The 21,208-nt window shown below is 49.1% G+C and overlaps 1 protein-coding gene across 3 annotated transcripts in view; it reads right to left on the bottom strand.

Moving 5' to 3' along the window:
- The window catches only part of LARS1 (leucyl-tRNA synthetase 1), a 497,298-nt gene that overhangs the window by 100,671 nt on the left and 375,419 nt on the right, over positions 1-21,208 (bottom strand). For all 3 annotated transcript variants that reach the window (XM_085618114.1, XM_085618113.1, XM_085618116.1), the window contains 2 exons: positions 9,486-9,626; positions 8,068-8,208 (listed from right to left, as the gene is read on the bottom strand). In XM_085618114.1, the coding sequence (XP_085474240.1) occupies positions 8,068-8,208; positions 9,486-9,626 (282 nt within the window). The remainder of the gene's footprint in view (positions 1-8,067; positions 8,209-9,485; positions 9,627-21,208) is intronic.

Below are 21,208 nucleotides of genomic sequence, written 5' to 3'. Positions count from 1 at the left end.
TCTGTGACGTCCGCTTCGGGTCTTTATGAGCTTGTTTCGGCGGGGACGCAGTTTTCGGCTCCGATGATTTTTTCGGGTCCGATGGATTTTTCGGTGCCGACTGATTTTTCGGTGCCGACTGATTTTTCGGTGCCGACTGATTTTTCGGTGCCGACTGATTTTTCGGTGCCGACTGATTTTTCGGTGCCGACTGATTTTTCGGTGCCGACTGATTTTTCGGTGCCGACTGATTTTTCGGTGCCGACTGATTTTTCGGTGCCGACTGATTTTTCGGTGCCGACTGATTTTTCGGTGCCGACTGATTTTTCGGTGCCGACTGATTTTTCGGTGCCGACTGATTTTTCGGTGCCGACTGATTTTTCGGTGCCGACTGATTTTTCGGTGCCGACTGATTTTTCGGTGCCGACTGATTTTTCGGTGCCGACTGATTTTTCGGTGCCGACTGATTTTTCGGTGCCGACTGATTTTTCGGTGCCGACTGATTTTTCGGTGCCGACTGATTTTTCGGTGCCGACTGATTTTTCGGTGCCGACTGATTTTTCGGTGCCGACTGATTTTTCGGTGCCGACTGATTTTTCGGTGCCGACTGATTTTTCGGTGCCGACTGATTTTTCGGTGCCGACTGATTTTTCGGTGCCGACTGATTTTTCGGTGCCGACTGATTTTTCGGTGCCGACTGATTTTTCGGTGCCGACTGATTTTTCGGTGCCGACTGATTTTTCGGTGCCGACTGATTTTTCGGTGCCGACTGATTTTTCGGTGCCGACTGATTTTTCGGTGCCGACTGATTTTTCGGTGCCGACTGATTTTTCGGTGCCGACTGATTTTTCGGTGCCGACTGATTTTTCGGTGCCGACTGATTTTTCGGTGCCGACTGATTTTTCGGTGCCGACTGATTTTTCGGTGCCGACTGATTTTTCGGTGCCGACTGATTTTTCGGTGCCGACTGATTTTTCGGTGCCGACTGATTTTTCGGTGCCGACTGATTTTTCGGTGCCGACTGATTTTTCGGTGCCGACTGATTTTTCGGTGCCGACTGATTTTTCGGTGCCGACTGATTTTTCGGTGCCGACTGATTTTTCGGTGCCGACTGATTTTTCGGTGCCGACTGATTTTTCGGTGCCGACTGATTTTTCGGTGCCGACTGATTTTTCGGTGCCGACTGATTTTTCGGTGCCGACTGATTTTTCGGTGCCGACTGATTTTTCGGTGCCGACTGATTTTTCGGTGCCGACTGATTTTTCGGTGCCGACTGATTTTTCGGTGCCGACTGATTTTTCGGTGCCGACTGATTTTTCGGTGCCGACTGATTTTTCGGTGCCGACTGATTTTTCGGTGCCGACTGATTTTTCGGTGCCGACTGATTTTTCGGTGCCGACTGATTTTTCGGTGCCGACTGATTTTTCGGTGCCGACTGATTTTTCGGTGCCGACTGATTTTTCGGTGCCGACTGATTTTTCGGTGCCGACTGATTTTTCGGTGCCGACTGATTTTTCGGTGCCGACTGATTTTTCGGTGCCGACTGATTTTTCGGTGCCGACTGATTTTTCGGTGCCGACTGATTTTTCGGTGCCGACTGATTTTTCGGTGCCGACTGATTTTTCGGTGCCGACTGATTTTTCGGTGCCGACTGATTTTTCGGTGCCGACTGATTTTTCGGTGCCGACTGATTTTTCGGTGCCGACTGATTTTTCGGTGCCGACTGATTTTTCGGTGCCGACTGATTTTTCGGTGCCGACTGATTTTTCGGTGCCGACTGATTTTTCGGTGCCGACTGATTTTTCGGTGCCGACTGATTTTTCGGTGCCGACTGATTTTTCGGTGCCGACTGATTTTTCGGTGCCGACTGATTTTTCGGTGCCGACTGATTTTTCGGTGCCGACTGATTTTTCGGTGCCGACTGATTTTTCGGTGCCGACTGATTTTTCGGTGCCGACTGATTTTTCGGTGCCGACTGATTTTTCGGTGCCGACTGATTTTTCGGTGCCGACTGATTTTTCGGTGCCGACTGATTTTTCGGTGCCGACTGATTTTTCGGTGCCGACTGATTTTTCGGTGCCGACTGATTTTTCGGTGCCGACTGATTTTTCGGTGCCGACTGATTTTTCGGTGCCGACTGATTTTTCGGTGCCGACTGATTTTTCGGTGCCGACTGATTTTTCGGTGCCGACTGATTTTTCGGTGCCGACTGATTTTTCGGTGCCGACTGATTTTTCGGTGCCGACTGATTTTTCGGTGCCGACTGATTTTTCGGTGCCGACTGATTTTTCGGTGCCGACTGATTTTTCGGTGCCGACTGATTTTTCGGTGCCGACTGATTTTTCGGTGCCGACTGATTTTTCGGTGCCGACTGATTTTTCGGTGCCGATGGACTTTTAGGCATCGATGTTGAAGAACGTTTCGGTGCCGGTGGAGACTTCGGTGCCGAGGAACGTTTCTGTGCCGAAGGAGATTTCGGTCTTGGAGCCTGTTTCGGTGCCAACAATGAGTGTTTGGGTGCCGAGGGTGTTAAAGGCACAATTAGGTGAGGTTTGCTCGAGCCCGAGCCACCCACAGGCTTAGATGTCTTCGGAGCCGGGCCCGAGGGCGGGGCTTCTGAAGAGGATTTCCGGTCGCGACTGGGCCCAACTGGCGGAGTCTTGACCACTGCTTTTTTGGATGGGGCAGGGGCAGGGGGGGTGGTACTCACACGCTGCCCTGGAGTGATGAGGTCATCGGAATCGTCGGCTTCGGACACGATCTCGAGATCTTCGGTGTCGTCTTCGGGAACATCTTGAGCAAAGATGTCTTCCGGTTCTGGAGCTGGTTTGGCCATAATATGGCGTCGAGCTCTTCGGTCCCGGAGGGTCTTCTTCGAACGGAAAGCGGAACAAGCTGGACAGGTGGACTCGTTGTGTTCCGGCGACAGGCAGAGGTTGCAAACCTCGTGGTGGTCACTGTGGGGGAACTTCGCTCCACACTGGGGGCATTTTTTGAAGGGTGTCCTGTCCATCAGCCGCTTCCGGAACCGGTCCGAGTTGATGTCGACGTCGATGGAATACAAATCAAAGAGTTAAATCGATTGCTGGAAGTTTTCTGCTGGAGCGGAAAAAAGTTCATCCGAACCCAATGGCGGAAAAAAACAATCTGCCGATGGAGTGGATGCCCATGCGCACTGTTGTCCAGGGGAGGAGTCACCAACCTCGTGACCAAAGGCTTCTCCGAAGACAACAACAACCTGCAATCATCCGAGCCCAACACCAGATGGCGATCTTATCCTCAGTGTGTGATCTGCAGCTCATATGCCTCGAACAAGCTGTTTTCCAGGTGAGAAACTGTAGCTCGCATTTATGCATTGGTTCGAAGGGCGGACCCATTAGTCGTGTAAGAACTAAATTTAGATTCCATACAGGGGAAGGTGGTGCCCTGGGAGGAATTACTCGTTTAAGGCCTTCCATGAAGGCTTTAATAGCGGGCACTCTGAAGAGTGATAAATGCTGTCTGTTTAGTAGATAAGCAGCGATCGCTGCTAGGTGTAAGCGTATGGATGAATATGCCAGGTTACACCTGTGAAGATGGAGCAGATAGCATATGATGTGCTGTATGGATGCCTCTAAAGGGTTGATTGTATTGTTACGGCAGTAAATAACAAATCTTTTCCACTTTGCGGCATAACATGCTCTAGTGGTAGGACGTCTGGCTTCCATGATGATGTTCATGCAATCAGGGGGAAGGTTAAGGTATCCGAATTCTAGGATTTCAGGAGCCAGATCGCCAGGTTGAGCTGAGCTGGGTCCGGGTGCCTGATTTCTCCATGGTTCTGGGTTAGGAGGCATGGGGATAGGTGCAGTTTTTGATGTGGTACCACTGATAGTTGTAGTAGCGTGGTGTACCACGGCTGCCTGGCCCACGTCGGAGCTACCAGAATGAGTGTGAGGGAGTGCTGTTGTAGCTTCCTGACCACTAATGGAATTAGTGGGAGAGGTGGAAAGGCGTATGCAAATCTGCCTGACCAGTTCATCCATATCGCATTGCCCTTGGACAATGGGTGTGGGTATCTGGCGGCGAAGCTTGGGCATTTTTTGTTTTCGTGGGTGGCGTAGAGGTCTATCTGAGGATGCCCCCACTGTTGGAAGAATGGCTGAAGAACTTGTGGATGCAGTTCCCATTCGTGTAGTTGTTGCGTTTGTCTGCTGAGCAGATCTGCCATGGTGTTTTGTACGCCTGGAACATGTTGTGCCAGGAGAAAGATGTTTTGGGGAATTGCCCATCTCCATATGCTCTGGGCTAAGCGGGAGAGCTAGGGAAGAGTGTGTCCCCCCCTGTTTTTGGATATAATACATTGCAGTCATGTTGTCTGTGCGAATGAGGACTGCTTTGCCCGAAATCTGTTTTTGGAAAGATTTTAGGGCTAGAAAGATCGCCAAGAGCTCCAGATGGTTGATGTGGAGCAATTTTTGCTGTGGCGTCCATAGACCTTGCATTGTGAGGTGTAGGAGGTGCGCTCCCCAGCCGGAGAGCGATGCGTCCGCTGTTAGAATCACCTGAGGAACCGGGTCCAGGAACGGCCGCCCTTTGGAAAGGTTTGTGGTGTTCCACCACTGCAGAGAGTGATGTGTGCGGCCGCCCACCAACACCAGATCCGTCAGCTGACCCTGGGCCTGGTTCCACTGTTGTGCTAGGCACTCTTGAAGTGGACGCATGTGTAGTCTTGCATGGGGCACTATAAAGATGCAAGACGCCATCATTCCTATGAGCTTCATGAACACTCTTGCTGGAAGAGAGTGTTGGGGAAGGAATGTTTTGCGTAAGGCTTGAATGCTTGTGATTCTGGCTGAGTTTGGATAGGCAATACCTTTGGAGGTGTCTATAGTGGCCCCGAGATATTGCTTTATGTGAGATGGTATGAGGTGGGACTTTTGGTAGTTCACCGTGAAGCCTAGCTGGTGGAGCAGTTGGATGGTGCTGTTTGTATGCTGCACGCATTGGTGGTAAGACGCGGCTTTTATCAGCCAGTCGTCTAAGTAAGGGAAGACGTGAATGTGTTGACGTCTGAGGTGTGCTGCTACTACCGCTAGGCATTTGGTAAACACCCGTGGTGCGGTGGTGACCCCCGAAGGGGAGAACCGTGAATTGGTAATGTTGCCCGTCCACCACGAACCTGAGGTATTTCCTGTGAGAGGGGTGTATTGGAATGTGAAAGTATGCGTCTTTCAGATCCAAGGTTGTGAGAAAGTCTCCCTGACAGAGGAGCGGGAGGACTTGTTGTAGGGTGACCATATGGAAATGGTCTGAATGTATGTAGGCATTTAGAGGCCGGAGGTCCAGAATGGGCCTGAGGGTCCCGTCTTTCTTTGGTATTAGGAAATATAGGGAGTAAACCCCTAGATTTTGCTGATTGATGGGGACCTGCTCTATAGCGTGTTTTTGGAGGAGGGAGAGTACCTCCTGTTTGAGCAGTGTGGAATGTTCTTGAGACATTGGGCGGTGCCTTGGTGGGATATTGGGTGGGGTAGATGTTAGCTCGAGACAGTACCCTGACCGAATGATTTGGGTCACCCATTTGTCCGATGTTATGGACTCCCATGCGTGGATAAAGTTTTGTAGTCTGCCCCCGACCGGAGTGGAATGGTCTGGGCGGAGCGGAGGGAAGTCATTGTGTGGGCGGGGTGGCAGAACGGGTGTTGTTAGTTTTGCCCCTGCCCTTATTGTTGTTGCCTCTGTAACCACCCCTTTGGTTGCCCTTTGAAAAGGTATTTTGAGGAGGGGATTTGTAGGAGGTAGAGGTGCTATCGGTGGAGAAGCCTCTGCCACGAAAGGAGGAGCGTCGAAAGGAACGTTTAGAGGCTTGTGTTTGGAGTGCCCCCATAGACTTTGCTGTGTCTGTGTCCTTTTTCATCTTTTCCAACGCTTCGTCTACCTTGGGCCCAAAGAGAGTTTGTTGGTCAAAGGGGTGATTGAGTATGGACGCCTGGACTTCAGGCTTAAACCCTGAGATCCTGAGCCAGGCATGGCGACGAAGCAGGACACTGGTATTTATGGCTCTAGAAGCAGTGTCGGCTGCATCGAGGGCACACTTAATGGAGGTGTTTGTAATGAGTTTACCCTCCTGTATTAGCTCATGAGCCCTACGCTTGTGTTTCTCGGGAAGGTGCTGCATAACAGCCTCAAGTTCGTCGTAGTGTGCTCTGTCATAGCGCGCAAGTAGCGCTTGTGTGTTTGCAATGCGCCACATGTTTGCAGCTTGAGAGGCGGTGCGCTTGCCAGACGTGTCTAGGAGTTTGGATTCCTTGTCTGGCGGTGGGGCTTCTCCTGAGGACTGGGAGTTAGCCCGCTTTCCAGCTGTAGAGACAACTAGGGAATCTAAGGGAGCAGGGCCCTTAATGTATGCAGGGTCTGTGGGTGCCGCCTTATACTTTTTCTCTATTCTAGGGTTTAGTACCCTGGCCCTGACAGGGTCTTTGAACACCTCTGCGGCATGCTTGGTGACACCCTTAAGCATGGGTAAGATAGAAGTGGATTTGTCCTGTATGTCAAATGTATCCAGTAAGAAGTCGTCTTCCACTGGTTCAGTGTGCATGTCCACCCCATGGTAGTGTGCTGCTCTCTGCACTAAATGATGGAACCCTAAGGAGTCCTCTGGAGGAGACGGCCTGGATGGGTATAGGTCGTCCTGAGGAATATCGGGTACATCAGGGTTATTGTAATCCTCCCATGGGTCTGGGGTCCCTGGTGGAGTGGGATCCATTGGGGCGTCCGCCGGATAATTGTCCGGGTCCCCGTCATCCGGATCTGGGGACAGGGTCGGAGAGTAGTGAGGTAAAGGTGGCGGAGACCTGGGAGGGGGAGGGGGTGGAGGAGGTGGAGGAGGTAGGGGAGGCGGTAGTGGGGAGGGCACTCTGAGGGGAGAAGTAGCAGAGTCCTTCCGTTTGGGTGGTGGAGGAGGAGCCGGAGAATCAAGGAGTCTTTTCTTGATAATTAAAGTCAATAGCCCAGTCTTTGGATCTTTGGACAGAGTCTTTTGTAAAGGGTCTGGTGTAAACAGAGCCAATGGCGCCGAATCGTCTGTCGGCACCGGTGATCTCGGAACCGAGGGCTTCGATGGTTTGTGTGCGCCATGCTTTTTTGGGGCCTCCGGTTTTTTCGGCGTCGAAGGAGTTTTCGGCGCCGGAGCGTCGGTGCCGACAGATTTGTGTTTGGTCGGCACCGAGAGTCCAGGCTTCGGCACCGGTGGCTTCGGAGTCGAGCTGGATATTGCTTTCTTCGGTGCCGGATGCTGTTTTTCGGCACCGGGCGTCGGCTGGCTCGATCCCGAGCTGCCGTGAGACTTGAGGCTTCGACACCGGGCCCGAAGGTGGGGTGATAGAAGCTTTGGTCTTGGTTTTGCCCAGGCCGGCAGGCGAGGGAGTAACCTGAGTCTCTTCGGTTTTGGGCGCGGGGGTGGGAGGGGGCACAGTACTCACGACCCGCTGCGCCGGTGTGAGGGCCCTCCTTCCAGCTCAATCAGGAGCTCTCATGCCAGCATACTTTGCTGTGGGGTACCTCGTTACGCCCCTGAGTCCGGCCCTTGCTTTTGACTGCCTGAGCAACTGACCTTCCCGGATTGAGATTCTTTAGGGACTCCCCTCAGATTTTGCTTCTCATTTCTTTCTCACACTGCCAGGTTCATGTTTGCTTCGCTCTCAACATGGACTGACATTGGAGTGCTAAGCTAACTTGAAACTACTGCTCAGCATGGTGACAGACTAACAGGAAGGTTTTATAAATCCTTTTAGCCAATTACAAAGAACTATGGCAGGTGGATTAATGGCACACTATAGAAGGAATAGAAAAAAGACTTAGTGAACTTTACAGGGTCTTGTACTGAGGTATCTTAGGAAAAAAGAAGCTTCATGTATCACCCAATTTGAGTCAACAGTCCTTTGAAGCCATTCAACAACAAAGATGACCTGAGTCAACATCAAGCGGCCTTCATTCTAGTATTCACATTCTTAATGAACTATAGGGTGAATCATTAAATAGCAGTGACCTCTACCATCATAGACCTCTAGCTACTTAGAATGGTAAGTGTGAAAGTGTGTATCTCACCTTTCCTTTAGCTGGGGCCATGTAGCCCTTAAGGCGCAGTCTCAGTTCATGTGCTGTTTCCATAAGGTACTGCGATGAGCGCATTAGGACTTCATCCACAGGACCAGCCACTGGCCAGGAGGCTTTCATGATCGAATCAGGCTGTTGATTTGAAGTACAACAAAATAGCAAAACAATAAAGTGCCTGGAATGAAGTCACAGAAAGCAGTGAAACCCCGGAACCATTCCCAAAGTGAGTTGAAGAGCAAAAACAGATCAGGGAATCCATCAAATGGTCTGTAGTGACTGCACATCACTTGTGTCCCTGTAAATGTGTAATCTATCACAAATTATTAAAGATAAGTATGTCTTGTGTACTTGTTATCTGCATCTTTCATTTCCATGTTTGTCATTGGAACATTTCGCCAGGGGAAAGGAATAGAACTGGAATGTGTGAAGAGCAAGAAGGGACGAGAGGAGGGGCCAATGCTCCCAGCTTATCCATTAAATGTTCATAGAGGCTGCAAAAGTGGGCTGTAGCAATAGGACTTTTCTCCCAACGAGTGCTGGTTTTAGTACAGTGGATGCCTGTGTGTGCACAGGCAAAATAATTTTGTCGTCGTTTTGGCATGTTTATGACATATTCAGCTTGCTAATGAGAGCCCCCAATCAATCACACTGTCATTAATTATCTCCAAGAAAGGTGACAAATTGTATTATAGACATTAAATGTGGTGTAGACCTTATTAAAGGGGTAAAGTCAACTTTTCTTAAGTGCCTCTTGAATGTAGTAAATTTTCAAAGAAGCCACAAAACCCTTCTTTGTACAGGGATAAATTGCAAAAGAAGCTGTAGTGCTTCTTGAGTTGACAATCCTACTCACCCACCTACTCTAGCAGGATAGAAGTGTTCATTTCAACAGAGGAAAAACAAGAACTCTTTCTAAACATTAAAAAAAAAAATGTAATTGGACACGCAGGTGCACAAAAACACTGCTGAGTCAGGAAGGAGGTTCTCCTGGATGTTGAAGGTAATTTGGTATATCCAACAAAGCTTCAAGCTACTTTTAAGTAATAAAACACACAGGAGGAAGCAGCAGTTTATGGACTACATCAAAATAGGGACTCCAGCGTCTTAGCATGCAAATTAGCTTTCATGTGCTTTAGAGCCTAAAGTTATTTATAATTGGATGGTTTGGTTCGAACAGGATACTCTTTTCTTAGCTAAACTTTGTGGGTCAGTAATGGTTCATCTTATGCATGCTAGGGGCCTTGGCGTTCAGTCTCTTTAGGACCTGTTTTGAGTCAGTGAACTGAAAACTGGTTGCCGTAATGATCTTGAAGCTTTCCTTGTACTGCAACAGTACATGCTGCTTAGCTGCCCCTTCTGCCTGAGAGCAGCATCTGCTGGAGCCCTCTCCCCAAGCAGCCGGCACCTACCTTCCCCAGCAGTGACCAGATGTGGTCGCACAAATGAGGGCAGATGGGAGTCAGCAGAAGCGTCTGGGTTTCAATGAACTGGAGCACCAGGTCCCTATGCATCCCTTCGATGGCCAGTTCACGGTACTTGTCTTTAGCAGCCTGAAACAGAGCCAAGGCGTTAAGGCAGTGCAGCTGGCACAAGGTCCACTTCCAAAGCAGAATCACATCAAAACCACATTCAAAGATTTTCTATAAAAAATAAAACATCTGCACAGAATAATGCTGAATGACAATTTGGCACTACTCTTATACCTGAAATATAAAAAAAGACACTTAACTAGCTTAGACAGTACGTTGTGAATACCAAAGTTTACTCAGTATGGCCCTGATAGATATACTGCATCGCAGTTAGATTTAGAAATGGAAAACTTTAAAGACAAAATGGCTGCATCTTAATGTCACAAATGGCCACCTCTCTAAAAAGTGTGATTCAGAAACTGTTGCCTCGATTACCAAACAATTTCCAGTTTCCTTCAACAGCCTACAATAGCCACGCCTAGCTTCCCAAAATGCAGCAGCCACAACTTTTCTTCATTAATGGGACTGCACCGTGAGTTTCTTCGCTCCTATCCTTGATGCACTCTTACTCTCTAAATTCATGCCTGGACAAAGCCTTTATCGCTATGGCAATAAGGGCTTTAGATTACCTGGTTCCTCCTTACAGGCACTCATCTGTGGCTTGGGTCAATATTTGCTAGAGCAACTTAAGAGCCCATATTGCCTGGAGCTTACAGGCAATGCTGCTTCAGTAATACAGTCTAGACTGTTCTAACAACAAATGACCCAAAGAAACAAGCCATCCTCAGGGTCTCTAAAATCAAATCAAACACAATGACTCCCACTTCTGGGCTGTCGTCTAACAACAGTGGCTGGACCAGAAATCTCTAGTGCATACATAATGCAACCAACACATCGCATTCTCCAGTTGCAAATCTGGCACAAATTTCAGAAGATGCTTAATATGAGACCAAGAAGAGGTGTTAAAAAGACACTGGCACTCCATCATCCATGCTGTTCATGATGCCAGGTAGGTACCGTGGGTTCAGAGTGTAGTGTAGTTCCCATTTCCCTTATAGGCTCTGCGCATTGGAATAATATACACTATAGTTTTTGCTTAGGACTAAGGTCAGTATGCTCCTATCGAGTACATTAAACTTAATTACTTGTGTGTACCAGCTAACTCAGAGGTCCCTAGAAACTTCTCGAATGAACAAGAAGGGATTTGTTTCTGACAACCGCATAAACATGACAACTTTGTTTCCCTTAGAATCGGAACGAGTCTCAGAATCGTGGAAACAATAGATAACAGTTTCACTCAGTCAATCGTGCATGCTTAGTTTCTCCAGAGTTACACAGAAATAGAAAAGACGGGCGTTTCAATAAAAGGGTTTATTGAACAGTCTTGTTTCTCGTGTAAGAGATATGAGCTGTTACAATCATTAGACAGAAGGCAAAATATAATATGCACAGCGTAAGCAGTAAGAAGAAATAATTATGCAATAGCATAGTCTTTTAGCTATGACATATATATATTCATATATACATACATAAATAACACAGGCTAAAATGTGAATACTCGGTTGATGCTTCTAAATAGTCCTACCCCGGTGTACCTAGCCTAAGTGTGCTGCGAGGTAAAAGTAGGTGCGGTTTTCTATAGTATGATATATACTAAGTTTAGTATGAGTTTAGTATGCCAAGAGTCCCTCTAGGTTCTAGTCGGCTCCATACCTTTAGAATGAGCGAGGTGGGAATCTCTATCTGGGTCTCAAACTCTAACACCCCGCAAAGGGAGTCAGAACACTGGAAGCTGGATTCTCTGCGAGCAGGGATGACAGCGTCTGGTCAGTGTGTCAGGCCGGGATAGGGTCTCTTCCAAACTTGCCGTGGCGAACCGTGCAGTTAAGTCGTGCTATGTAATCGCCGTGCCATTCCATGGTTTGCCATGGTAAGGGAAGGTATATTTATACCTGGAAGGTACTTAGGAAGGCTAGCATTGACGTAAATTCGGCCAGAGGAAGACGTCATGGATAAACCCCCAAGGAATAGTAGTTCATGCATAATAGATGAGTTCTTGGAGAAATTAATAATCCTAGCTAGGGAAAATCCCGTTCTGCTTAAGGGTCTGGTTTCTAAGAACACGTTGCGACGTGGGATGGACGGATGTAGGTGACCATGCCTGTATTTGGTTAGCATGGCTCATGCCTAAATAAGGGCTGGGTTTCAATCCCTAAATAAGTAAAAAGCGAGTTGTGCCTATATAAGGACATGATTCAGGGAAACCTATATACGGGTATCTAAATCGAAACACAAAAAGAGTAGACAATGAAATGGATGGAGTGCACAGGGATGTAGCCTTTGATTTTCTATGATGCCAATCAGCTTTGAAATTGTGAGGCATAAATATAGGAGTACATGTTGCTGGGAGCATCTATGGTGACAACAGCTTTTCATGTATGATGGGCTTCGGCAGGCTGGGAAATGCAAAGCAATCATGGGGTTTACTCACACTAGGCATCAAAAGATTCACACTTGGCACCGAATGCAGCTGTCCACGCCATGCAAGAGTTAATGATAGTGGGAACAGCAACACACTTGTTTATCTGCACCATAAAGCGCTGTCTCTCCCCTAAATCCCTCTATGATGACACAAGGAGGGGTTTTCCATGGAAAAAGAAACCCCCTAAAAGATGTTAAATCCAGGTATGTGAGAAAGTGCCATCTTTCTTGCATGGTATGCCCCCACTTTTTGCTGAATTGCTGAATGTACTTTGACTGAGTGTGCCCTGGACTCCTGTCAATCAGGTGCCCAGGGCCTATGTTCCTTCCCTAAAACAAACCAAACCCAAATTGGCACACCCTGGCCACATGTCAGCCCCTGGTAAATGGTACCCTAGGTACCCAGGGCCTTGTGATCAGAGAAGGCCTCTAAGGGCTGCAGCACTCCTTGTGCCACCCTTAGAGGCCCTGTACCCTTACACACACACACACACACACACACTGCCTTTGCAGGCTGAGTGTTTGTTTGGGTGCAAGACAAAAACAAAGTCGACATGACACACATCCCTGTGTGCCATGCCCATCACCTACACTGCCATGGCATACATCAGCCACCTCTCTAGCTGGGTGCCTTATGCCAATGGTGTGGGCACAGGAGCAGGAGCCCTGTGCCCCTACAGTGCCCAGGTCCATTCATGAGCACTGTAAGTGCAGTGCTGCCATTTAAAAGTACATGGTGCAGAGAGCTCGTCAAATACGAGCTCCACAGCACCATAATGGCAACACTAAAGACTGAGAAGTTTGGTATCAAACTTCTCAGCACATTAAACCCACACTGATGCCAGTGTGGGATTTAATGTACCCAGCACCCCAGAGGGCATCTTAGAGGTGCCCCCTTAAACCTAACCTACAATCCACGTCTGCTCTGAGGCTGCCTAGGCTGCCACCCAGCAGACATGTTGCTGGACCCCTGGGTAGGAGAGCCCCGGCTCTCCTGGGCCTGCAACAATGCACATCCTGGGCGAGGTGCTAAATCTCCTCCCCCAGGATGGGCAGGGGGAAGCTTCAAAGGCATGCCGCCTCTGTGAGCTTCCCCAGGCCACTGCAACCCCCCACTCTGGCGGGAAGCTTTGGCCGGAAACCCCAAATAAGGACAGGGGATGTACCAGCCTGCCAACCCCACCCCTCAGGTGGGGGAGGCGAGGTGAAGCACATCTCCGGGCTCTCGCCATCTTGTATATGGGGAGCCCTACCCTATCAGGACTAGGCTACTGCCCCCCTCCCACAGGAGAGAGGAAGGATAGGGGTGAACCCACCCCAGGACAGGGACCATTTGCTCCCTGCCCTTCACCTACCTGTAACGCCCCTAAATCTAGTATTTAGGGGCACCCTGAACCTTCCTTCCCCAGATTCCAGATTCAAAACTACAAAGAGCAAGAAGAAAGAAGACCTGCCCTGCAGCTGCTAAAAAGAGGAAGACACCAACTGCTTTGGCCCCAGCCCTACCGGCCTGTCGACCCTCGAACCTGCTCCAACACGGCATCTCTTGTGGCCAGCAACCTCACCAACCCTGGAGGACCTGGTTACCTTTTGGCTCTAAGCCCCTGGGACTCCCATGAGTAGAGGCTCTATTCAAAACCTACCTCTAATCCCTGGCAGCAGCCCGGAACCACGAACCCAGCACACTCTGCACCAGCCAAGCCTGGCCAGTGCCGGAGTGAACAAAGACCCCGAGGACGACCCCACGCGACTGACCCCGAGTCCGGCACCCAAGGACCTCCCTCGACACTCCTGAAGAAGCCTGCAGCCTCAGAACAAGGTGCCCCCCCTACCGCGATCAACAGAGAGTAAGATTTCCCGACACCAAAAGGCACCCCTGCATGCGGCGCCCCGCGGCCCCATGTGCCCAATCCCGGGGTACCTACCTATCTTCCAACTACCCAACTTACCTCTCGAAGTGGTGGTGGCACCTGAAGAGTCCTCGTCCCAGAGCTTGCAGTCTTTTTCTAAACCGGAGATTTCCCATTGAAATCAATTGAGCGCCCGAAGGCTCAAAAGCACTCTGCACCCAGCCGCCCGAGTGGCCCTGGCAGTGAAAACTCTACACCTACCTACTTCCCCACTTGCCCTGAGTAAGTGACCAGGAGCCCAGCTCCCACAGCCGTCAGCAGCCACCAACCAAGGCCCCCCCCTATCCCTCATAGGATAACATTGGGCCTAACTCTCTCTGCACCCGGCCGCCCTAGAGTCGCTGAGGGTGAACCAACTGTACCTACCTGACCCTGGGGGACCCCTGAGTCTATGCCCAGAACCTCAACTCTGCCAGTCGAGTACTTACCCTTAAACCGATAACTCTATTTTCCTCATAGGGTAACATTGACTGGCTTTTTCCTGAAATTTCTTCTAAGTGTGGACTTTTCAAATCTTAAAATAGTCACCAAAAATCAGCCGAGTAACGAAAACGAAATTACTCACCTGCTCTTAGGTGAGCTCCCAGTGCTGGATCTTGGTGCCCAGCACTGACTCTGAAAAATACTTACAACTGTACTTACCCGTAACCCAATTTTCTTCCATAGGAAATCATTGACTGTTTTTCTGTGAAATTTCTTCCAGGTGTCGATTTCTGCAATCTTTAAATATTCTTCAAAAATCGTATAATATCTGAAAACTTAATTACTTACCTGTTTTGGATAAAGGTCCCAGTACTGAGTCTAGGCACCCAGTACTGGATTACAAAAGTAACGAGAACATACTGTACCTGCAACTTGAATTTTCTTCTATAGGGAATCATTGACTGTTTTCTTTGAAATATTTTCTAAGTGTCACTTTTAAAATAGCTAAATATTGTTTAAAAATCATTACAGTAATTAAGTCGACTTTCATCACTTGATTCCGAGTACTGACCCAGGACTGAATCTAGGATCCAGTTCTGGAATTCAAAAAGTAATCTAATAAGTAATCTGTTGCAAATAACTTGAATTTTCCATTGAACTCAATGCATTGTTGTGTTTAAAATAGAGTTGCCTATTGCAACCACTTGTAAATCTTTACAAAAGTCAATTGCATATTGCAAAAGTATTTATATGAAACATCTCATTCTGAGAAAGTATATTTTAAATCCAAGTGTTGGTTCTAAGATAAAACAAGCATATTTTTTATATATAAACCACTGGCCTAGAGTTCAGTTATTGAGTGTGTGAGACCATTTGCTGACTGAGTGTGAACAACAAATGCTTTACACTGTCCTCTGATACTGCCTTACTGCTCGACCAAGCTACCACTTTAGAGAGTAAGGTTATATCTAACTTTAACCTCTGTCAAACCCTGGGGGACTGTGGACTCTGTACACCCTGTACCTATTAAGGAACAGTATATACAGAGCCACTTTCTCACATTGGTGGATCAGCGGTGGGATACAAACTTGCATTTGTTGGACTACTTGGTTACCATCTGATCACACAACAGAACTCTTAAAAATTGCCTTTAGAATTCGGATTGGTCTTTTCCAAAATTACTAAAAGTCTTGCTAGGGCCTTGCTTAAGTCCCATTAGAATTTTAGAAAAATAAAAGTCACTATAGTCGGGGTAGAGGATTAGAACTGTCAGGTTAGAATGACTCAAACAAACCCAGCTGTTAGTGACAATAATAACATGGACCTGGTGGAGGAGCTCGACCTCACACCTTACTTACACTTGTCTTTCAAGCAATTGAGGTCCTTATGCAAACTTAAAAATTTACCAATGGGCCTGCATCCAACCAAACTAGGGTTCCAGGAGCTCTTGGCTGAGTATGCTAAGGACCACCCATCTGAACATGGTGATGGCCAATCAGATGAGGAAGGGAAAGCAGAGGAGGTTGACAATAACCCCCCCCCCCCATACTATCCCCTAGGGAGGAGAGGGCACCCATACCCTTCAATCCAAGGATTGGCATCTAGGCACCTAGAGATTCCACAGGTGGCTCTGGTACCAGAGAGAACACTGGTGGACCCCCCCCAGTGAAGAGGATAGCCTTATGAGGCTGGCCAGAAGACTAGAGCTAGAGTCCAGGCTCCTGGCTCTAGAAAAAGCAGGAGAGAGATGGGTTTAGCACCCATCAATGGTGGCAGCAATAATAAAAATAAGGATAGGGAGGAAACTTCTGACTTTAAAATCCCCAAAGGGATTGTCCCTAAATTTGAGGAAGGTGATGATATCACCAAAGGGTTCACAGCCTTTGAGAGGGCTTGTGATATCAGAAAAGTAAGGAAACCTCTCTGGGGGCACTCATGTGGGAACTGTTCTCTGGTAACTGCAGAGACAGGCTTCTGACCCTTTCTGGGCCAGAAGCAGGATTCTATGACCTCATGAAGAAAGCTCTGATTGAGGGATTTGGAGTCACCACTGAGGAGTATAGAATTAGATTAAGGGGGGCTCACAAAACCCAGACCCAGTCCTGGATTGATTTTGTAGACTTCTCAGTAAAGACACTGGATGGTTGGTTAGCTGGACATGGTGTGCAGGATTTTACTGGATTGTATAATTTATTCATGAAGGAACATATATTGAGTAACTGCACAAATGAAAAGTTGCATCAGCATTTGTAGACCTAGGTCTAATTTCTCCCCAAGAATTGGGAAAGATGGCAGACCACTGGGTCAAGACTAGGGTGACAAGGACAGCCACTGGGGGTGACCAGAAGAAAGTGGTCACAAAGCCTCCCCAGGGGAAAGGTGGTGAGAATCCCCAAGATAAAAAGTCTGAGTCTTCCAAAGGGCCCCAAAAACCTGTTCAGGTGGGTGGGACCCAAACTACTCCCTATGTGCCCCAACCATATAGGGGGAAGAACTTTGATCCCATAAAGGCCTGGTGTAATAACTGTAAGAAGTCAGGACACCTAACTGTAGCTTGCCCCCAAAACAAAGCCCCTAAGGCACCCAGTACAGCTACTCCTGGGGCAGCAAGCATACAAATGGGATCAGAGGTGTACCCTGAGCAAATCTGGGAACACACTGAAGCAAGTCTAGTCTCCTTGGGAGAAGTGTAGTTTGCCACTGTAGCTGTGTGGCCCCCCCAACTTAAAGAAATACTCACAGTACCCCTGGGTGAATGGAACTAGGGTAGAAGCTCTGAGGGATACAGGTGCCAGTGTCACTATGGTGAAAGACACACTGGTTTCCCCTGAGCAATACTTGATTGGGAAGTCTTACCCAGTCACCAACGCTGACAGTGTCACCACTAGTCATCCCATGGCCATGGTAACATTAGGCTGGGGGGGGGGGGAGAGAGGAGTTACTGGCCTGAAACAGGTAGTGGTCTCTCCAAAGTTGCCAGCTGCCTGTCTGCTTGGAAATGATCTGGAAACCTCAGCCTGGGCTGAGGTTGAGCTAGGGGCCCATGCAGCCATGCTGGGCATCCCTGAATTGGTGTGTGTGCAAACCAGAGCAAGAGGAAGGGTGAAAAAGTAGGTCTGGAGCCTGAAATAATGCCCCAGCCAACCAAGAGAAAAGGAAAGAAGTCTGGGGAACCAGCTTCTACACAGCAAAACACTCAGAACCCCTCTCCCCAGGGAGAGGATTTGGATACCCCTGAGGGAACTGAGTCCATGGAGCTTGACCCTTACCAGGTTGAACTCTTGGGCCCAGGGGGACCCTCTAGGGAAGAGTTGTGCCAGGGTCAGCGAGACTGTCCCACTCTTGAAAGCCTGAGGCAGCAAGCTGTTTCAGAAGCAAGGGGAGATGTCAGTGGTACCCACAGAGCTTATTGGGAAGAGGGATTACTGTATGCTGAGGCAAGAAATCCCACTCCTAGAGCCACCAGGAGGGTGGTAGTGCCACAGAAGTGCAAGGAGTTCCTCCTAACTTTGGCTCATGACATCCCCCTAGCTGGACATCTGGGGCAATCCAAAACTTGGGGAAGGCTAGTGAGTCACTTTTACTGGCCCCAGATGCACCAAAAGGTGAAGGAGTTTGTCAGCTCCTGTGTTACCTGTCAAGCCAGTGGCAAGACAGGTGGCCACCCAAAGGCCCCCCTCATCCCACTACCAGTGGTGGGGGTCCCCTTTGAAAGGGTAGGAGTGGACATTGTGGGTTCACTTGAACCTCCCACAGCCTCAGGGAACACATTTTTTCTAGTGGTAGTGGATAATGCCACTAGGTACCCTGAAGCAATTCCACTTAGTACTACTACAGCTCCTGCAGTAGCCAAGGCCCTCCTGGGTGTCTTCACCAGAGTGGGGTTTCCAAAGGAGGTGGTTTCAGACAGAGGTTCCAACTTCGTGTGTGCTTACCTAACACACATGTGGAAGGAGTGTGGAGTGCAGTATAAGTTTACTACACCCTACCACCCACAAACCAATGGCCTTGTTGAGAGATTCAACAAGACATTGAAAGGTATGATCATGGGTCTCCCTGAAAAACTCAAAAGGAGATGGGATGTCCTGTTACCATGCCTGCTTTTCGCTTACATGGAGATACCACAGAAGGGAGCAGGTTTCTCACCCTTTGAACTTCTGTTTGGTCATCCTGTGAGGGGACCACTTTGTCTAGTAAAAGAGGGCTGGGAGAGGCCTCTTCAAGAGCCCAAACAAGACATAGTGGAATATATGCTTGGCCTAAGGTCCAGAATGGCTGAGTACATGGAAAAAGCCTCCAAGAACCTTGAGGCCAGCAAGGAGCTCCAGAAGCACTGGTATGACCAAAAAACTGCACTGGTTGAATTTCAACCTGGGCAACAGGTGTGAGTTTTGGAGCCAGTGGCACCAGGGGCTCTCCAAGATAAATGGAGTGGCCCTTACCCTATCCTAGAAAGAAAGAGTGAGGTCACCTATCTAGTTGACCTGGGCACTAGCAGGACACCCAAGAGGGTCATCCATGTGAACCGCCTCAAGCTCGACAATGACAGGGCTGACATCACCATGCTGATGGTGACTGATGAGGAGCAGGAAGCAGAGAGTGAACCTCTCCCTGACCTCCTCTCCTACAGCCCAAAAGATGGATCAGTAGATGGTGTGATCTTCTCAGACACCCTCTCCGCCCAACAGCAGACTGAATGCAAGCAGGTCTTGCAGCAGTATGCTAGCCTCTTTTCCCTGACCCCTGGTCTGACAAACTGGTGTACCCATGATGTGGACACTGGTGACAGTGCACCTGTCAAAAACAAAATATATCGACAGTCAGACCAAGTCAAGGAGAGCATCAAAGCTGAGGTCAGCAAGATGCTGGAGTTAGGGTCATTGAACCCTCTGAGAGCCCCTGGGCCAGCCCAGTGGTTCTGGTCCCCAAACCTCATCAACAAGGTGAAAAGAGAGATGAGGTTCTGTGTGGACTATAGAGGGCTCAACTCTGTCACCAAGACAGATGCTCACCCTATCCCAAGAGCAGATTAGCTGATTGATAGATTAGGGGCTGCTCAATTCCTCAGTACCTTTGACTTAACTGCAGGGTACTGGCAGATTGGCATGGCCCCAGGAGCAAAAGAAAAGACAGCATTCTCCACCCCTGATGGGCATTATCAGTTTACTGTGATGCCCTTTGGGTTAAAGAATGCCCCTGCCACTTTCCAGAGGCTGGTGAACCATGTCCTGGCTGGGCTGGAGTCCTTTAGTGCAGCTTATCTTGATGATATTGCTGTCTTTAGCTCCACCTGGCAGGATCACCTGATCCACCTTGGAAAAGTTTTAGAGGCTCTGCACAATGCAGGTCTCACTATCAAGGCATCCAAATGCCAGATAGGGCAGGGCACTGTGGTGTACTTGGGCCACCTTGTAGGTGGAGGCCAGGTACAGCCCTTACAGCCCAAGATCCAGGCCATCATGTACTGGATAGCTCCAACAACCCAGACCCAAGTCAGGGCATTCCTTGGCTTGACTGGATACTACAGGAGGTTTGTGAAGGGGTATGGGTCCATTGTGACCCCCCTCACAGAACTCACCTCCAAGAAGATGCCCAAGAAGGTGAACTGGACAGTTAGTTGCCAAAAGGCTTTTGACACCCTAAAAGAAGCAATGTGCTCAGCACGAATTCTAAAAGCTCCAGATTATGCCAAGCAGTTCATAGTGCAGACTGATGCCTCTGAGCTAGGGATAGGAGCGGTCCTATCCCAGACCAATGATGAAGGCCAAGACTAACCGGTTGCTTTTATAAGCAGGAGGCCACTCCCCAGAGAGCAGCGTTGGAGTGCCATTGAGAGGGAGGCCTTTGCTGTGGTTTGGTCCCTGAATAAGTTGAGGCCATACCTCTTTGGTACTCACTTCCTGGTTCACACTGACCACAGACCTCTCAGATGGCTAATGCAGATGAAAGGGGTATGGGAGGGGTTGTGTGAGAAAGTGCCATCTTTCTTGCATGGTATGCCCCCACTTTTTGCTGAATTGCTGAATGTACTTTGACTGAGTGTGCCCTGGACTCCTGCCAATCAGGTGCCCAGGGCCTATGTTCCTTCCCTAAAACAAACCAAACCCAAATTGGCACACCCTGGCCACATGTCAGCCCCTGGTAAATGGTACCCTAGGTACCCAGGGCCTTGTGACCAGGGAAGGTCTCTAAGGGCTGCAGCACTCCTTGTGCCACCCTTAGAGGCCATGTACCCTTACACACACACTGCCTTTGCAGGCTGAGTGTTTGGGTGCGAGACAAAAACAAAGTCGACATGGCACACATCCCTGTGTGCCATGCCCATCACCTACACTGCCATGGCATACATCAGCCACCCCTCTAGCTGGGTGCCTTATGCCAATGGTGTGGGCACAGGAGCAGGAGCCCTGTGCCCCTACAGTACCCAGGTCCATTCCTGAGCACTGCAAGTGCAGTGCTGCCATTTAAAAGTACATGGTGCCTAGAGCTCATCAAACACGAGCTCCACAGCACCATAATGGCAACACTAAAGACTGAGAAGTTTGGTATCAAACTTCTCAGCACATTAAACCCACACTGATGCCAGTGTGGGATTTAATGTACCCAGCACCCCAGAGGGCATCTTAGAGGTGCCCCCTTAAACCTAACCTACAATCGACGTCTGCTCTGAGGCTGCCACCCAGCAGTCATGTTGCTGGACCCCTGGGTTGGAGAGCCCCTGCTCTCCTGGGCCTGCAACAATGCACATCCTGGGCGAGGTGCTAAATCTCCTCCCCCAGGATGGGCAGGGGGAAGCTTCAAAGGCATGCCGCCTCTGTGAGCTTCCCCAGGCCACTGCAACCCCCCCAC

The sequence above is a fragment of the Triturus cristatus genome, chromosome 7, assembly GCF_964204655.1.
Source record: "Triturus cristatus chromosome 7, aTriCri1.1, whole genome shotgun sequence".
NCBI classification, from domain to species: Eukaryota; Metazoa; Chordata; class Amphibia; order Caudata; family Salamandridae; genus Triturus; species Triturus cristatus.
Note: the sequence above shows the minus strand (reverse complement) of the source record. Positions and strands in the feature narration are given on the sequence as shown.